The sequence below is a fragment of the Dermacentor andersoni genome, chromosome 1, assembly GCF_023375885.2.
Source record: "Dermacentor andersoni chromosome 1, qqDerAnde1_hic_scaffold, whole genome shotgun sequence".
Classification (NCBI taxonomy): Eukaryota; Metazoa; Arthropoda; class Arachnida; order Ixodida; family Ixodidae; genus Dermacentor; species Dermacentor andersoni.
In genome coordinates, this window is record NC_092814.1 from 170,130,978 (window position 1) to 170,148,908 (window position 17,931).

The following is a 17,931-nucleotide window of genomic DNA, read 5'->3' on the forward strand; positions in this document are numbered from 1 at the left end:
CCACAGGGTTCCGTTCTTTCCCCTATATTATTTAATATTTTGCTAAGCACAATTCCTTTGTGTCCGGAAGTACATGTTTATGTTTACGCGGACGATATCGCATTTTTTACGTCCGCAAATAATATACATTCACTACAACAGTCGCTGCAGAATTACTTAGGAATGCTGGAGACATGGCTAGAGGGGTTATGCATGTCGTTAAATATTAGCAAAAGTGCGGTATTGGTATTCCCATTAACTGCACAGGTGCAAATTACTTTACAATACCGACAGGAAATCATTCCTCAAGTTGACGAAGTCAAGTACCTTGGTGTCATTTACGATGGCAAACTCACCTGGCGCAGTCACATTGAACATATTAAAACAAAGGCAGAACGAGCCGTAGCTATGCTCCGCCGGCTCAGCCACCGTCGCTCTGGACTACGCAGGGATACCTTACTGATGATCTATAAAATGTATGTTCGGCCCATATTAGAATTCGGCTGCGTGATACTTTCCGGTGGCCCCGCCTACAAAATTAAACCTCTCATACTTTTAGAAAGAGAAGCTCTACGGTCATGCCTCGGGCTTCCTAGATTTGTTGCCAATGCTGTTTTATATCAGGAAGCTCATATACCCACCCTAGATTGCAGATTCCGCATGCTTACGGTTCAGACATTTTTAAAAATTTATGAGTTTTCAAAAAGACGTACGCAATATGCCTTTATCACTGAACCTGCTGAGTTTTTCCAAGTATCGTGGTCGAGATTGCACAGCCCTCAGATAGTATTCGTACAAGCACAGTTACAAAAACTGGATGTATCCATACGCCAAGTTTACCATTCAAATGATGCCTTTACAGACCTCAAAATTGAGTTCGAGGACATATTTCCTAATCATGCAAAACTATTACCAAGGCAATGTTTAATTAATATCTTACACGGCCACCTGCACCAGCTAACCACTGACAACGTAGTAGCTACTGACGCTTCTGTTTGCAATGAGAAGGCAGGAGTGGGGATCTTCTCTGAATCTCTTCAATGGTCCTACTCCCTTCGCCTTCCCGACTTCACACCTATATTTCAGGCAGAACTATTAGCGATTATATTAGCATTACGAAAACTCCCCCAAAAAGACCCATTAGCTGTTATCATGACCGACTCGCTATCTGTATGCACCGCACTAACTGCATCATTAAATTCAGCAATTCAAAGAACATTTCGTTCCATGATACCTCCGTACTTACGAAAAGTATGTTTGCTTTGGGTACCGGGATATTGTGGGTTGCACTTGAATGAAATGGCAGATTCACTCGCACGAGCATCCCTTAACGGCCCTATCATACCTGTTTTGCCGACATCAGCTTGTCACCGCGGCAAGGTACAGAAATTTCGCTTTATCTCAAAATTCTGCAATATCCATGCTAACACCGTGTTCTGAATTCCACCATCTTGGCTTCCCATGGAATATTTTTTGGTGTCCTTCAAGGCAATTGGAAGTATCTTTTACAAAATTGAGATGCCGTATACCTCCTCTAAATTTTTACTTACACAGGTCTGGTCTCGCGATGTCCCCTCTATGTTCTTATTGCAGTGCACCTGAAACTATCGAACATTATTTTCTCTCATGCCGCCGCTTTCTAAGACAAAGAAGAATATTAGAATACTCATTTACCAAACTTGGCCTATCACTAACCTCGACAAACATTCTTTCTTTTGGGGCAACTTCACTGGGAACCAGCCACAGGGATGCTTTTCTTGCTGTTTACAATTTTATTAGAGAGACAAAAAGAGTACCTTGCTGATTTTCTACAATTATCCATAGTTTCTATTACTTAATTCCTTTACGTTAAATTATTTTATCAAAATTCTTACCAATACTTTCATTGCAAGTCTAAATTACAGTTCTATCGTCCCACGCTCCACTATTCAAATCTAGTTTCTCTATACTTCTAAACTTACGGAAAACCGCCTGCTTCTTGGCCAATCCCCCATAGTGGGTACGCGCCACTGTCTGGGACACAAGACAAGACAAGACAAGACGGCAGCCATGCGATCTGCCTGAGCTGCCTGGGCTGGCCTTCCGAACGAGCCGAGCAGTTCGTCTACCCAAGGCCGGTGTTCCTGGGTGTGCTGGCAGAATAGGCCGGGCTGTCCTTGGGCTTCAACCGGCCTGCTCCACTGCTGGGCGAGCATCCGACGCCGGCATGTTCCGGTGCAGCTAAGCCTTCCGAACGGTCTACCCTGTGGCGGGCAGACGTCCCGACCCTGCTGTCGCGCGAGTGGCTCGTCGTGTGCCGGGCATCCGCCCGGGCCTCCAGCCCCTGCGCCACTCGGTGCTCCAGACTCATCTTTGCGCCTCTTCGTGCCGTGAGTGTGTGATACCGACGCGCTATCGGACGCCTTCCTATATTGACGCTTAGCTTGACCATACCTAAGTGACAGACACTCATGAAGGGAACTGTGTGTGTGTTATCGTGTACGTTATCCTAGTCCCGTCCCCGTGTTATTAAAGCTTCTCTGTGTTCATTGTGCCATCCCTGTGTGTTTGAGGCCTGGGCCCACATCTTCCTTATCACAAATTTTGGCGAGCTTGCCAGGATTTTCAAACGCACAGGAGGAGCGATGGAGATTGAGAGGTTGTACGTCATAGGGAAAGAGCTAGGAATGACAGGAGCGGAGTTAAAGCGTCGGGTCGATACAGAAATCGTGAGGGAACGCGGCCAGCGCGCCCAACATCGGGAAGACGCGAAAGCGCAGGCAGAACAAGAGCGTCTACGATTAGAAGCGGAAGAACGAGTGCTAAAGCTCAAGATCGAGCTCCAGGAAAAGACTGCTGGCGCACAAAGCGCACAGAGTGACAGCACTACGGAACAGTCGGTTACCAGGGCGGCTCCTGAGCTATTCAGTCCTCATAAGTTGATCCCCCCGTTTAACGAAGCCCGGGATGATTTAGACGCCTACTTGCAACGTTTTGAGCGAGTGGCAACAAGTCAGAAATGGCCCCGCACAAAATGGGCACTCTCCCTCAGCCTCTGCCTAACAGGAGAAGCGTTGACGGTCATAGGACGGCTTGATTCTAATGCAGCCCTAGACTACGACCAGCTGAAGGCTACTCTCCTTCAGCGCTTTCGGTGCACCGCTGAGGGATACCGAGAAAAGTTTCGAAACGCAAGGCCTGAAGACAATGAGACTGGCCTACAATATGCAGGTAGACTATCGGGCTACTTTGACCACTGGCTTGAAATGTCCCATATTGAGAGGACCTTCGACTCCCTCAGGGACACCATGATTGCTGAACAGTTTTTGAGAAGATGTTCTGCGTCGCTGCGAGTGTTCCTGAAAGAAAGGAACTGTAATACCCTCGCTATGTTGTCAAAGAATGCCGATTGTTTTATAGAGGCACAAAACCTGACCAATCTAGGTAGAGAAAAGTTATGCAAGGAGGTCGTGTTAGACTCTGCTCGCAAGACTGAACTTTCAACAGCGATGCCGCGTGCAACTAATCGGTGCTTCCTTTGTGATAAAGCAGGACATCGAGCTTCGGAGTGCTGGTCCCGGACTAAAAAGAACTCTACAGGTCGCGGATGGTCTGGCAGAAAGGGACAAGGAGGTGAAGCCTCAAGAAGGGAAAATCAAGGACAAGCTTCGTGTATTCTGGCTCCGTCGCAAGCTGAAAAACCGACAGAAGATGGTGGCGGATACGTAGTGCTTCAAGGTGGCGAAACGGTCCCAATAGTCAACATGACGTTAATGCGACAAGGCCCCAGATGTGACAGTGGAAATCTTCCAGTGGGAAGAGGCTTTCTCGAATCACAACCGGTGTCTGTCTTACGAGACACTGGCTGCAATACCGTGGTCGTGCGACTCTTTGGTACCTGAGGACAAAATGACAGGAACAAAAAGTCCCGTGTTCTTGCTGGACCGCACAATCCACTACTTACCGGAAGCGATAGTATACTTAGAGAGTCCATTCTTTACCGGCGTTGCAAGAGTTAAATGTATGCGAGATCCCCTGTATGATGTGGTATTGGGAAACATTGAAGGTGCCCGTGCACCTGATGACCCGGCCAATTCATGGTCTCCGCTGAAACATAACAGCGACAAGACGAATTATCCTGCCAACCGGATGTCATCCACCGCTCAAGCAGAGCTACCAGACGTAGAGGGCCAAACGTTGTCCACAGCTAAAAACACAGCCGCCTCCTCGAGACATACAGAAGACTACGAGTCTGATACCGAGCTCGTTGCTGTGACAAAGGAAATGAAGATACGGTCGCTGCCTACACTGCCTGTCTCGCCATCCGCAGTCGCTGGAATAGAGCAAGGCAAATTAAAAGCTTTACAGAGGAACGATGGGTCTCTGAGGAGATGCTTCGAAAAGGTCGGCAAGATTATGGTCGCGGATGGCCGCGCAAGCGAATATTACTTAAAGGATGACATTTTATACAGGAAGCACACAGTGTCAGGTGGGAAAATACTAGATCAGCTAGTCGTGCCAAAAGATCTCAGGGGGATGGTGATGAAATTGGCTCATGAAGGGATCCTCGCCGGTCACCAGGGTGTGACGAAAACGGTGGATCGAATTGTTGCTGAATTTTACTGGCCAGGGGTCCAGTCGGAGACGAAACGGTTTGTTAAATCGTGCGACGTCTGTCAACGAACGGTGCCGCGCCATTTAGTAGGACGCGCTCCGCTGGGTACGATGCCTGTAATTGACACTCCCTTTGCTCGCGTAGGCATCGATATTATTGGTCCTTTATCCCCAACTTCAGATAAAGGCAACCGTTACATCCTCACTATGGTTGACTTCGCCACCAGATACCCTGACGCTGTCGCCCTGCCCTCTACCGAGTCGAGAACTGTTGCGGAAGGACTCGTCGAAATGTTTTCCCGAGTGGGCTTGCCGCGGGAGATTGTCAGCGACCGGGGATCCTATTTCATGTCAGCTGTGATGAAGAAGTTCAGTCGTCTCCTGTCAATTAAGCAATTGCCTACTACGCCATACCACCCCATGGCAAATGGATTAGTGGAACGATTTAACGGCACGCTAAAGCGTGCGCTCGGACGGATGTGCCAAGAGCGACCTAAATGTAGGGACCGCTACCTAGGCCCGCTACTCTTCGCGTACCGAGAAGTGCCACAGAGCAGCATCGGTTACTCGCCATTTGAACTGTTGTATGGGCGCTATGTCCGTGGTCCGATGGCTGTGCTAAAGGAATTGGGGACAAATCCCCGTTTGGATAACGACATGAAATCTTCTTACGAATATGGAACTGCGTCAACGGCTAGAGCGTACGTGCGCCATCGCCATGCAAGAGCTCACGAAAGCGAAACAGCAACAGAAAACGTATTATGACAGGAAAGCCAAGATGCGAGAGCTCAATCCTGGAGACAAAGTACTTGTTCTACTGCCTGGTGAAAGGAATAAGTTGATACTTATGTGGAAGGGACCTTTCAACGTTGTAGAAAGGAAAAGTCCTTTGGACTATGTTGTTGACCTTGGGAGCCGAACAACGGTATTTCATATAAATATGTTGAAAAAATATGAAGAGCGACCCAACAGCGAGTTGCTTCAGGTAACAGCGACAACGGTGGGTACAGATGACGCGACAGGGCTAGAGCTTGCAGAGACAACGCCGCCTTACCCGTCACTTATCCGAACGCAGACATCAAAAGACGTCGTCATTTCGAACCAACTGACTATGGACCAGCGACTCCAAGTTGAAGCTGTCCTTACAACCTACGACGATATATTCTCCGATCTACCTGGAAAGACTGATGTCCTGCAATGTCATTTGGAATTGACTACTACTGCGCCCATACAGGTCCGGCAGTACCCCATGCCATTTGCTGTCAGAAATGCCGTGGAAAAAGAAGTCCAGGACATGCTGAAGTTAGGTATAATAGAAAAATCAAAGTCAGCATATCAGGCACCCATTGTGGTGGTCAAAAAGAAAGACGGCACAGTGCGCCTCTGCATAGACTTTCGAAAACTTAATCAAATTCTAGTTCCCGACTGTGAGCCCATTCCTAGAGAAGAGATGATGTTTGCCAGGCTCACTGGAAGTCATTATTTTTCTAAATTTGACTTCACAAAAGGGTACTGGCAAGTACCCATGGCCCCTGAGTCCAAAGAAGCCACTGCATTTTCATGCGACTCTGGACTATACCAATTTAAGTACATGCCTTTTGGCATTAAGACAGCACCTGCTGTCTTCAACCGATTGATGAGGGAGGTTGTCGGAGACATACCTCACGTCTACTATTACTTCGACGACGTTCTTGTGGCAACAAAAACATGGGAAGAGCATTTAAAGACATTAAATTGCTTGTTTCACAGAGTGCGCACAGCCAAACTAACCATAAAACCCAACAAAAGTGAAATCGGCTCCCCAACAACATACTTCTTAGGCCATGTGGTAGGGCAAGGCGTTTTACAGCCCTTGAAAGACACCGCCAACAAGATCAACACTGCCAAACGACCTGGAACGAAGAAGGAGCTCAGGGCTTTCTTAGGACTAACGGGATATTACCGGGACTTTGTTCCGAACTACGCTGAGCTTGCCCATCCACTCACCGACCTTACGAAGAAGGGCTCTCCGAACCGGCTGAATGGGCAGACACCACACGAAGAGGCATTTATGCGATTAAAGGAGCTGTTGTCACAGCAGCCTATACTAAAGGCTCCAGACTTGAGCAGACACTTTGTGCTACGCACGGACGCCTCTTCGAGAAGTCTCGGAGCAGTTCTTTTGCAAGAACACGACGGGCGTTTTCATCCCGTGTCCTACGCTAGCCGGAAGCTTTTGCCACGTGAAGCTGCCTACTCCACAATTGAGAGGGAGTGCCTCGCCATAGTGTGGGCTGTACAGAAATTTCATGTGTACCTTTACGGTAAACCATTCACCCTGCAGTCCGACCACCAACCGCTGCGATACCTAAATTCGGCGAAGCACGTCAACAGTCGCGTACTACGTTGGAGTTTACTTCTTATGGATTATGACTTTCATGTGGAGTATATTCGTGGATGTGATAACGTTGGTGCAGACTATCTAAGTAGAATAGCTACGGACACGGACTAATGTGTCATGAGAGTAATAACTTGAACTGTGTGACTTGTGATACTCCATAGTGCTACCCTCCTCGACTTCTTGAACTTGGGGGGAAATGTGATAGGAATTTGGACTGTTTGAATGTCGCGCCGAATGCGCGTGACTGCTGTGCGGCGGCGACGGACGAAGAAAAAGAGCCGGTGTCTGGGCGGAGACGGCAGCCATGCGATCTGCCTGAGCTGCCTGGGCTGGCCTTCCGAACGAGCCGAGCAGTTCGTCTACCCAAGGCCGGTGTTCCTGGGTGTGCTGGCAGAACAGGCCGGGCTGTCCTTGGGCTTCAACCGGCCTGCTCCACTGCTGGGCGAGCATCCGACGCCGGCATGTTCCGGTGCAGCTAAGCCTTCCGAACGGTCTACCCTGTGGCGGGCAGACGTCCCGACCCTGCTGTCGCGCGAGTGGCTCGTCGTGTGCCGGGCATCCGCCCCGGCCTCCAGCCCCTGCGCCACTCGCTGCTCCAGACTCATCTTTGCGCCTCTTCGTGCCGCGAGTGTGTGATACCGACGCGCTATCGGACGCCTTCCTATATTGACGCTTAGCTTGACCATACCTAAGTGACAGACACTCATGAAGGGAACTGTGTGTGTGTTATCGTGTACGTTATCCTAGTCCCGTCCCCGTGTTATTAAAGCTTCTCTGTGTTCATTGGGCCATCCCTGTGTGTTTGAGGCCTGGGCCCACATCTTCCTATCACAACCTTGAAGGTAATTTTGAACTGAAGGTAATGCCTGTTGAGCTATCAGAGCTAAACGCTTGTGTTGGTATCCGGTTAACCAAATACAAATGTCGTCCACATATATCGACATATGGATATGCCTGCAATGTTTTTGCACTTCAGCGGGAAGACCAGCCATTACAACATTAAACAGCGTTGGGGAAAGAACACTTCCCTGAGGTACACCTCGCGATACCGCCCTTTCGGTGCTTATGGTACTTCCTAACCGCACTTGAATTTTACGATCACTGATAAATGAGTGAATGAATCGCAGAAGATAACCCCGTACGCCTATGGCCTGCAAACTATTTGGTATTGAGCTCTGAAGGACGCTATCATAAGCCTTTGATACGTCTAGGAAAATAGCTAGTGTTGAGAGGCCGAAAGCTCTTTGATGTTCAATGTGGATTATCAAGTCCAAGACGCCATCTTGCGCGCTTAAACCTGTGCGGAATCTAGTCATGCATATTGGCAGAGCCCTTCTATCTTCGAGCCACCAAGATAAACGCTTACTTGCCAGCTTCTCCATGAGCTTAGCCACACACGACATAACGATACGAAGCCAAGTCTGTCATTTCTTTGCCGGGCTTCAGCACTGGGATAACACAAGCCACCTTCCATGAAGGAGGAACGTCGTCAGTCTCCCACACTCGATTGAGGTAGCTTAGGAGCATCTTCCGGTGTTCCAGAGGTAGGTTCTGCATCATCTGGTTTGTAATGCCGTCAGGACCGGGTGCATATCGACGCCGCAGGCTGCTGAGTGCTGTCTGTAGCTCTCGAAGTGTGAACGGGGCGTCCATAACAGACGTATATGTTGCAGGCAGAGCACATGGATGAATTCCTGAACTTGCACGTACAAATGCACGTGCAAATTCCTCTGCCAAGCACGCGAGATGTTTCCGCTTGCGCAGTGCAAGCGCTTCGAAAGGCTTACTAGGGCGAGAATCACCAGCAAGGCTACCAATGACTCCCCAAATTCTCGTCATCGGTGAGAAAACAGTCAAGCTAGCGCAGAAGGACGCCCACTGCGACCTACAGAGCTTGTTCGTATGGCGTCGAATGGCAGAGTCAAGCCTATTGAAGGTCGTCTTCAAGGATCTGTCGTCCTGCTTCCGCATCAGTTGTCGCCGTAACCTGCGCAGTGTGTTTCGCTCCAAAACGTCGATGTCGAACATGCAAATGCACATGTATTAAGTTGAGTTCTGAGCTTGTACGGAGCCCTGTATCAGCCACCGAAGTATAGAAGTCCATGTCGATGAGAATTTGAGTGCCAAAAAGATTGATAGGATACAAAATTTAGAAAGTACAGCAAATATGGGCAATGAATGCAAAGAAAAACATTTTTGAAAAGCTTTTTTTGTAACTTTAAGAGCATTTTTGTGCCAAGTGAGCAGGCCCAGGCTGATGCAAATGTATTATTCCTAAATTTGACTGTAAAAGAGGCAAGGATTTCTTGATACCTCCGTTGCCTCGATCCAGATATGATGTTAAAACGTTGAAAATGCGCTTCATTGGTATGCCATCGGACAATTCTCTTTGTTGAATGTGCCGCGCTGTCATTCTTGCGTTAACATATAAGTATAAATGCACACTGCATGGTATAAAAGTTACTTACGAATACTCAGTTGTTGACCAATCGGTTTAACGTGGAGTGTTGTGTTGCTAGCCCCCCCCCCCCCCCCCCCCTATTCTCTATTGCGTACGTCCTTACTTCTTTTTCGGTCCTATATGCTCGCACTCATTTACCAGTTTAGCGACAGGAATGAACAGCAATTTAGGGTGCGACGGATCAAACTGCGTTTCAATTTAGTGCAATTTCAGTTTTCGGAGTAGAAGAAACTGCGACAAACTGAAAACGATCGAAAAGAGCGCCTTACTGCACTCGCTATATTTAAAACATTCCTGCCCAGGACAATGGTAATGAAAAAGGCAAAATTGCGCGAAGGGTCTAGGTGCCAACTCTATGCGTGGTAGCTCACTCACACTGATTCGAGCACACTGGTCATATTGACGCTAACGTTGAAGTCTCCTGTCGGCAGAAATTCACTGGGAAACGGTGCCAGAGTCACGGGGCCCTATATTACAATCGCCATTCGCCGGTGCATACCTTGTATAATGTAGCCACTGCATATAGCCAGCGCTTCAACGCGCAAATGCTGCAAATATCCACATAGGCAACAACAGATCCCTTCGCACATCCCTAACCGACCACTTTCCCCTCAATTCCCGTTCTCCTGAGCGAGATGCGTTCCCTCGAGGAACTTGTCAGGTATAAATTTGCACCCCAGCTAGCTAGCACGTAAAAAAAAAATACTAGGGCACCTAAGCACTTATGAGTTGTGAATGTGAAAGCATTGATGTCCAATTGAACGGTGCTGAGCGTTCCTTCGAGTTTTGCGCTGCGAGTAATGTACCATAGCGGTACGTCTGCACTACCCGCAGAGGTTGCTTAGTCATTCTGCTTCCGGCCACGGTCGTGAAAGGACGCAGGATGGCTGGCTCTTCGCGAGCAGTGATAACGGCCGATTCTGGCCGCGGAACATCGTTTTTGGACGGCCTGAAAGATTACAGGATTGTACTGCCGCCGCTGCCAACCGGAGAAGGACTGAAAACAATGGTTGTTCTTCACTGCGACACCGCTGGAAGGCCTTACAGGATAGAAGATTTCCGCCAGCCGATGAAAGAAGCCGGCGTCATTGAACAGGTGGGCGGTATTGGAGCGTACCAGATGTCGCACGTCTGGTTAGTCAACTTCCGTAGTGAAGAAGCCAAGAAAAAGTTGCTCGACATCGGGCATATTGTTGTTAAAGGGAAGACTTGCGTTGTCTTTGACCCTGAAAGGCAGGAAGTGCGGCTGAAGGTGCATTGGTGTGCCTTCAACGTCAGCAACGAAACTCTGAGGCGGGCGTTCGCCGAGTACGGCGAAGTGAAAGAAGTTTCGAGCGATAGATGGAAGACCGGCGGGTTTGAAAACGCCGACTCGACTACTCGTGTTGTGCGGCTGGTTCTTCGAGAAGGTGTAAGCCTCGAGCGCATACCCCATCAGCTGCGTATCGGGAACGGTACAGTATTAGTCGTCGTGCCCGGGCGTGCGCCGATATGTCTCCGCTGCCGCAACACAGGCCACATTAGGCGGGACTGCAAGGTGCCCAAGTGCAGCGAGTGCCACGCCTTCGGGCATGAAGAGGCTGAATGCACGAAGTCATACGCCCGCGCCGCGACTCGAGGAACATTCGGCGATAATAGTGAGCTGCACATGGACGAGGATGAAGCTGAGCAAGCTGCCTCCAACCCAGTGGTCGAGAGCCCAACGGCCGCAGCGCTGAGCGATGAAAAGGAAGGCGCCATGCCAGGGACTCGTGAGTCAGCGCCCAGCACCCCCAAGTCGGCAACCACGAGCATGGATACCAATTCACCGCAAGATATTCCACGCCCTTCTGAAAAAAGCAACGAGGAACCCATGGAGTCTGACCCTGCGGCTGCGAAACGACGCCACGACGATGTCAGTGCAATGAGCCAGGAGCAACGACTGCGTCTCCTAGAACGCCAGTGGGGCGTAGGCGAAGGGAAAAAGCAGCGTGTCACCAGCGGGCTACGATCGTCGTCGCTTCCTCGCGACGACAACCCGAAGACCTAATAATGGAGGGACGGCACTACACGGCGCGGCGGTGTGCGCATGAAGGTAAGCGCCGTACTGGCGGCCTGGTCTTGCTTAACGATGGCGGCATTTGAAAGACACCTCGTAGTAGCCACGCTTAATGTCAGGGGTCTTTCATCCAGGAGGAGGCAAAATCAGCTGCTGAGACTCGTGACTGAGCAGGAATTGGATATTGTAGCGATACAAGAGACCAAAATCGAGAGTCAAGACCAGACCGACAGAATGGTGCTCTCGTTCAGTAGTCGGTATGATGTTTGCGTGTCTCATGCCGTGGGTACCTCGGCAGGTTGCATGCTGTTGATTCGCCAGTCTCTGGGAGCGATTGTGGAAAGAGTTGTGACTTGCGTTTTCGGTCGATGGATTGTCTGTGACATCACACTTGCTGGTTTGGAATTGCGTATTATCTGTATCTACGCACACACTAACACGGAAGAGAGGCGAAACCTTTTTGAGATAGTCGGCAACCATTGTGACACAGACCGTCTGCTTGTCTTACTTGGCGATTTCAACTGCGTAAGCATGGCACGAGACAAAACCAGTGCGACGCCCTACCGAGATGCGAGTACTGCCTGTTTAAGTGACATAATTGATCGCTGTCATCTAGAGGATGTTGGTGATTGTCTCGGATGTGGCTCTGGCGTTCGGTTTACCCATTTCCAAGGAACGAGTCACGCGCGTCTGGATCGGGCGTACGTATCTGTTGAACTGATACCGTACTGCGGCGAATACAGCGTACAACCAGTGCCGTTCAGTGACCATTGTCTTGTTGTCTTCCATGTAGGTAAAAGAAAAGGAACGAAAAGCAAATTTGTGTGGGAAAACTGGAAACTTAATGAGAAGCTTCTAAACGATGATATCTTCGTGGATCGCGTTACGTCGGCGATACACGAACTGCCAATGGCGGACAACGAACTTCTGGGAGCGAAGTGGGAAAGATTTAAGCAGGCAATGAAAATGATGGCAATTGAACGATCGTGCGCTATAAAGCAAAAGCAAAGGCTGCAGGAAAACACGTTGAGAGATGACCTAAAGTTTTTGATAATGCAAGAAGGAAAGCAGCCAGGCACTTGCACCGAAGAGATGCGCACCGTCAAGCAGAAACTAGAGGCAATAGATAAGGAGCGATATCGAGGAGCGATCGTGAGGGCGAGGGCACAGCGGCTGTTAGCGGGCGAAATGCCCACAAAACGTGCTTTCGGCTTGGAAAAAAGGCACGCCCGCAAGAATGACATACCAAAAATAGAGTGGAACGGTGTAATCTTCGTAGACAAAGGAAATATAGAAAGGGCCTTTTATGAATACTACAGCGGGCTCTTTGGTTACACCAAAGTAAGAACCGAAGACTTCAAGACCCGTTTCCTCTCTTTAATGCCGCGGCTTAGTGATGATACGAAAGAGCGGCTGGAACTGCCCATTTCAACAGAAGAAGTGCGGAAAGCCATAGAAGACCTCAACCCGGGAAAGTCCCCAGGACCAGACGGGCTAGTAGCACCGCTTTATAAGGCATTCAAAGATGATTTAGCACCGGTTTTGGCTACACTGTTTAATGAGGCTTATGACAAGGATATGCTTCCTCCTTCATTTTTAACATCCCATACAATTTTAATACCAAAAAGCGAAGATGAAGCTAGACTGCGACAGGTTACCGCTTACCGACCCATATCCCTGACTAATGTAGACTACAAGATCTTCATGAAAATTCTGGCTAAAAGACTCCAAGCCGTGATGCAAGAATTAGTGGGACCACATCAGACCTGTGGTATCAAAGGTCGCACCATATATACCAACATACACACAGCCCGGTCCGTGCTCGAGTGTTGCGACGCTTTGCATGAAAGCATCGCAATGCTCCAGCTCGATCTAGAGAAAGCCTTCGACAGGGTGCCGCATGACCTCTTGTTCTCTGTTTTAGAGCACGTTAATGTCGGATCAGTCATCTGCCAAGGCGTAGCCATGGCGTACAGAGGATGCACGACGCGGTTGTTAGTAAATAAGGGGGTGGGAGCGCGCATCCAAGTGCAACGCTCTGTGCGTCAGGGTTGCCCCCTGTCACCATTGCTTTTTTGTTTGTATATTGAACCTTTTTGTTTGAGCGTTATTGAAAGCAACAGCGTTCATGGTTTTCGTTTGCATGCGGCGGAGGTCCGCATTCTCGCGTATGCTGATGACATTGCCGTATTCTGTGCTGACTACGAAAGCGTTCGTGTTGTGGTTCAAATTGTGAAAGACTTCTGTTCTGTGAGCGGGAGTGCTGTGAACTGGGCTAAGTGTTTGGGGTTCTGGCACGGCGACTGGCCCTTAACCCCAACGAATTTCGCAAACATGACTTGGACAGCAACCCCAGTAAAATATTTAGGAGTGCCGCTGGAGAATTATCACGACAGTGAGCCATATTGGAAATGCCAAGTTGCTGAAATGCGTGAGAAGGCCGACAGGCTCAAAGGCTTCAGCTGGTCTATTTTCGCGCGTGCCACAATTTGTAACCTTTTTTTTGTAACCAAGCTGTGGTATGTCTTGCAAGCAATTCATTGTTCTCGCGTCAATGTGCAGAAGCTGCACCGTGTATTTGCGGTTTTTGTGTGGGGAAGCACTTGGGAGCGGACACGACGCACCAATCTGTTTCACCGCGTCCGCTCTGGAGGACTAGGTTTGGCCCATCTATATCTGCGCCAGTTGGTTAACCGATTTATGTTTTTTCGTGACACGAATGACCCCTTTTTGCGAACTGTGTGTCAGGTTAGGTTGGGCAGGGTTTTGCCAAATTTGGTTGTTAGTTCGGAGAGTATGCAAGGGAGCATTTTTGGCTTTCTTAAAGAGGTGTACATGGCATGTCGCGTCTTGCAAGTGCGATTTTCGTTTGAATATTTGTCAGTGGTGTCGCGAAAGAAACTTTATAAGGACCTGTGTGAGGTCTTTCTTCCGGTACCGTTGTACAGGTCGTTGTACTGTGCAGGTCCATGGCAGTCAGTTCTAAAACGTGTGAAAAGAATGACTGTACCAGGCGGAGTTAAAAGTTTCTTCTTTAAGCTCCATACGAACACTCTTGAAGTCAAGACGTATTTGGAAGCGAAGGGTTTCTTTGTGCCTTGGGGAAATCATTGTTTCATATGCCGGAAGCCGGAAACTATCGAACATGTTTTCTTAGATTGTTGGGAAGCCCTTTTCTTTTGGGACATTCTCCAACGCACGATTAAAAAAGACTTACCGGTTGATGCTTTCGGAATTAGATTTCTACCCGTCGAGAGTGAAGACGGGGTTCCTTTTGACATGATTATGATATTGGGCCTGCACAGTATTTGGCGATCCAGGATGGCGGTCAGCCACGCAGACATTGATGCCAGGCCGATAAGACAGTATTTTTGTGAATCTGTTAGCAGAGCTATTGAAGGATACAAGATACAAGACCCAGTGCCTGAGTGGCTTCCAAGAATGGAAGCTTTGCTACACATGCGTGAATTTTAATCTCATCACGTAACCCCAAGTGAGGGTGACGTATTTTTAGCATACGTGTTGTGTTCTTCGCGCGGACTGATTTTGTAAACTGACGTGTTGAAGTCGGCAATAAAGAAAAAAAAAAAAAAAAAAAGCAGAGGTTGCTTAGTGGCTATCATGTTGGGCTGCTGAGCACGAGGTCGCGGGGTCGAATCCCGGCCACGGCGGCCGCATTTCGACGGCGGCGAAAAATACCCGTGTACTTAGATTTAAGTGCACGTTGAAGAACCCCAGGTGGTCCTAAGTCCCCCACTATGGCGGGCCTCACAATCAGAAAGTGGTTTTGGCAGGTAAAACCCATAACTTTTTGTACGTTTGCCCGAGCCAGCAAGCAGCAGCAGCCTGCCGCGCAAACGCCGCATGCCACCGACGCGGCGATGCCCTCTCCCCTCACGCAACATCTAGCGCGCTGGCGCAGCAGTAGGTGTTCCCTTTTGCCCGCCCTGCCAACGAAATCAAGACCCTGGCGCCAACCTTCAGCGCGTTGTTGCTGACTAGCAGGACACACACATTCTTATACCCAACCGTGGGTCGATCTGCTCCCTCCCCCGTCACCTTACTTACTAGGGCAGAGTAAGTTCTGCATTCTTACACCGGCTGTTACCTGTACTTGAAGATGTCCTCACTTGCGAGTGGGTGCAGCATGTTCAAACTGTCCTGTTCGAGTGACAAAAGCAGATGTCCACCACTTAATATGGACTTCTCTAGCCTTACGACTGGAATGCTCTCGTCTCCCTCTAAGAGCCACGTTTCGCTACGGTTCTACGCCTATATCGCTGTGTACACAGCAGATACCACGAAACATTCCTTGATTTAAAACACAACAACAGCCCTTACAGTGTATCCATATAACACATATAAAACATTGTGCCTTATGGCAAGCCATCAGAGAAGATAACGAAGAAAAAATCTGAGGACATCTAACCACTTCTTATGAGTTGTGAATGCAAAAGCATTAATGTCCATTTGAACGCCGCTGAGCGATCCTTCGAGTTATGAACTCCTTGCGGGCAAGCGAGCGCGTTGAAACGCCTGGCCAACGCCTCCTAGATAGCACAAGGCCGGTGCACTTCGATCAGTGACGTCATGCTCCCTTGCTCGACTGCCATAGAATCTAATGGGGATGCTCCCGAGTAAGCCGCCGTGATTTTGCCGTCACCGCTTTCGTCACACTGGGCTTGACAGTGGGATTTTGGTACAAATAGCATGACGCTGCTCGACCGAGGAGCGCTTGTGCTGAGAGCGAGAGCTAGGTTGACGTGGCGTCGCGGCGATGCCCTCTCCGCTCACGCAACACCTGGCGTGCTAATGAAGCACCAGATGTTTCGTACGCTCTGCTCCACCGAGGCACAGCTCGTGACGGGGCGCTGCAGCCAATGGCAATGCAAGTTTAGGTGCCGTTTCGCTGCTACAGACACCGGCTATTTCGCTAAATGGGCAATTTGACGCTTTCGCATCAATAAATACACTATCAGCCGCCACAAGCGCCAATGCCGAGGTACTCCTACGCCAAACTATTATGTTACTTTTGGAACAGGGTAGTCTCTGACAAATAAAGAAAAAAAACACAATTTTATTCGGGATAATACCGTGTACCCCAGCTGACATTAGCTTGGTGTTCATCGAAAAAGAAAAGGAATATTAAAAAAATTGGCTGAAGGCTTAGCTTGGTTAAGCCTGGAAGATTGCGAAAGCAATACCCTTGGCTGCGCCTTGGTTCGGCTGATGGTGTGGACATGGTTGCCCTTTGTTAAACTTATGGCTATACATCATCCGACATAGCGCAAGGCAGCGCGCCGACCACTGCGAGGAGCCGAGCTGTAGCCCCATTTATCCTCCTAGCGTGACGTCACACCAGCGAGCGCCCTCTCTCGGTAGCGCCGCAGCAGCGGCGCGCAAGGCTTCGCCTCCACCATCGATGCCGCAAGCTGGGGCCCCGTCTCTCGGTCTGGCGTGACGTCACACGGTCACGTGACGCGCAGCTGTGTAAGGAGGCGCCACGACCACCGATGGGCCGAAAGTGCGAGCAGTATTACTTTCGCAATAAAAACAGAGTGCGCGACACAGTAATATCAGCCACGGGGTACGGTCGTCAGAGATCTGACGACCGAGCACCGTAGGTTTTAAAATCGTATCTTGCACCGTGTTTTCGAAATTATAATTTTCGTTGACCATCGTGGGTAAGCTTAGCTGGGACACCGTATATGTATAATAATGCATGATTAGTGCGTAAACGTCACTTTGTCGGGGTGAGTTCTTGCGGTTTTCTGAAGTCGCATGACAGGCGAAGGGGGCGTGGCCCGAAAGTTTTTAACCAGTCGCGGAGGGCTAATGGTGGAAATTTAATAAAGTCAGAATGGAATAACTTGATGCTATCGCGCCTCAGCAAACCTAGCGCATTTCATGACCTAATGGATACACTTATATGACCCTTATTAAGGCGAAAGCCTTAGATGGCTCATGGATCGAAAAATCCGACGATCGTCCGGCGTTATGGCACCAAAATTCAAGCGCATGCGCCTGTAAGCCATCAGTATCTTTATCAATAAACGAGCTCGATTACCTCTGTTTGCGTTGGACGAACACACTTCTGAATAATCAGTGGGCGACACAAGTGTCTGCCTGTGGTCTTCCCACTTTTGTTCACATTTGCCGAGCAATGTACACGGGTATTATGACGTTTTAATAGAGTATAAGTACACCTGCGAGAACTGGAAATAAGTCTGTCGTTGAAAGTTAGCGCTGTGTGTTTACCTAATTTGCCTTTCCGTGTCCCCCTCATCATGCCTGCGCTAAAGGAATGTAGAAGGCACCATATATGCAAGCCCATATGTAGCGTATGTGTATGTTTGTGTATGTGTATACCTGCGTATGTGTTTTAATGGTCTTCATAGATTTGACACGAGCGTTCTAACGCGCCATTAACCACGCAGAACCAATGGCGATGTCTAGGCGACCGAATAAGAAAACAAGAGA

General features: G+C 49.1%; 1 protein-coding gene across 1 annotated transcript; it reads left to right on the plus strand.

Moving 5' to 3' along the window:
* The first annotated feature begins 10,248 nt into the window (after positions 1-10,248).
* On the plus strand, positions 10,249-12,855 carry LOC129380750 (uncharacterized). Its single transcript, XM_055062617.2, has one exon. It carries the CDS (start codon positions 10,297-10,299, stop codon positions 11,440-11,442), a length of 1,146 nt encoding a protein of 381 aa, XP_054918592.1. The 5' UTR covers positions 10,249-10,296; the 3' UTR covers positions 11,443-12,855.
* Positions 12,856-17,931: the final 5,076 nt, after the last annotated feature.

Excerpts from the sequence above, each read along its gene's own strand:
- LOC129380750 (XM_055062617.2), top strand. The coding sequence starts at position 10,297 with ATGGCTGGCTCTTCGCGAGCAGTGATAACGGCCGATTCTGGCCGCGGA.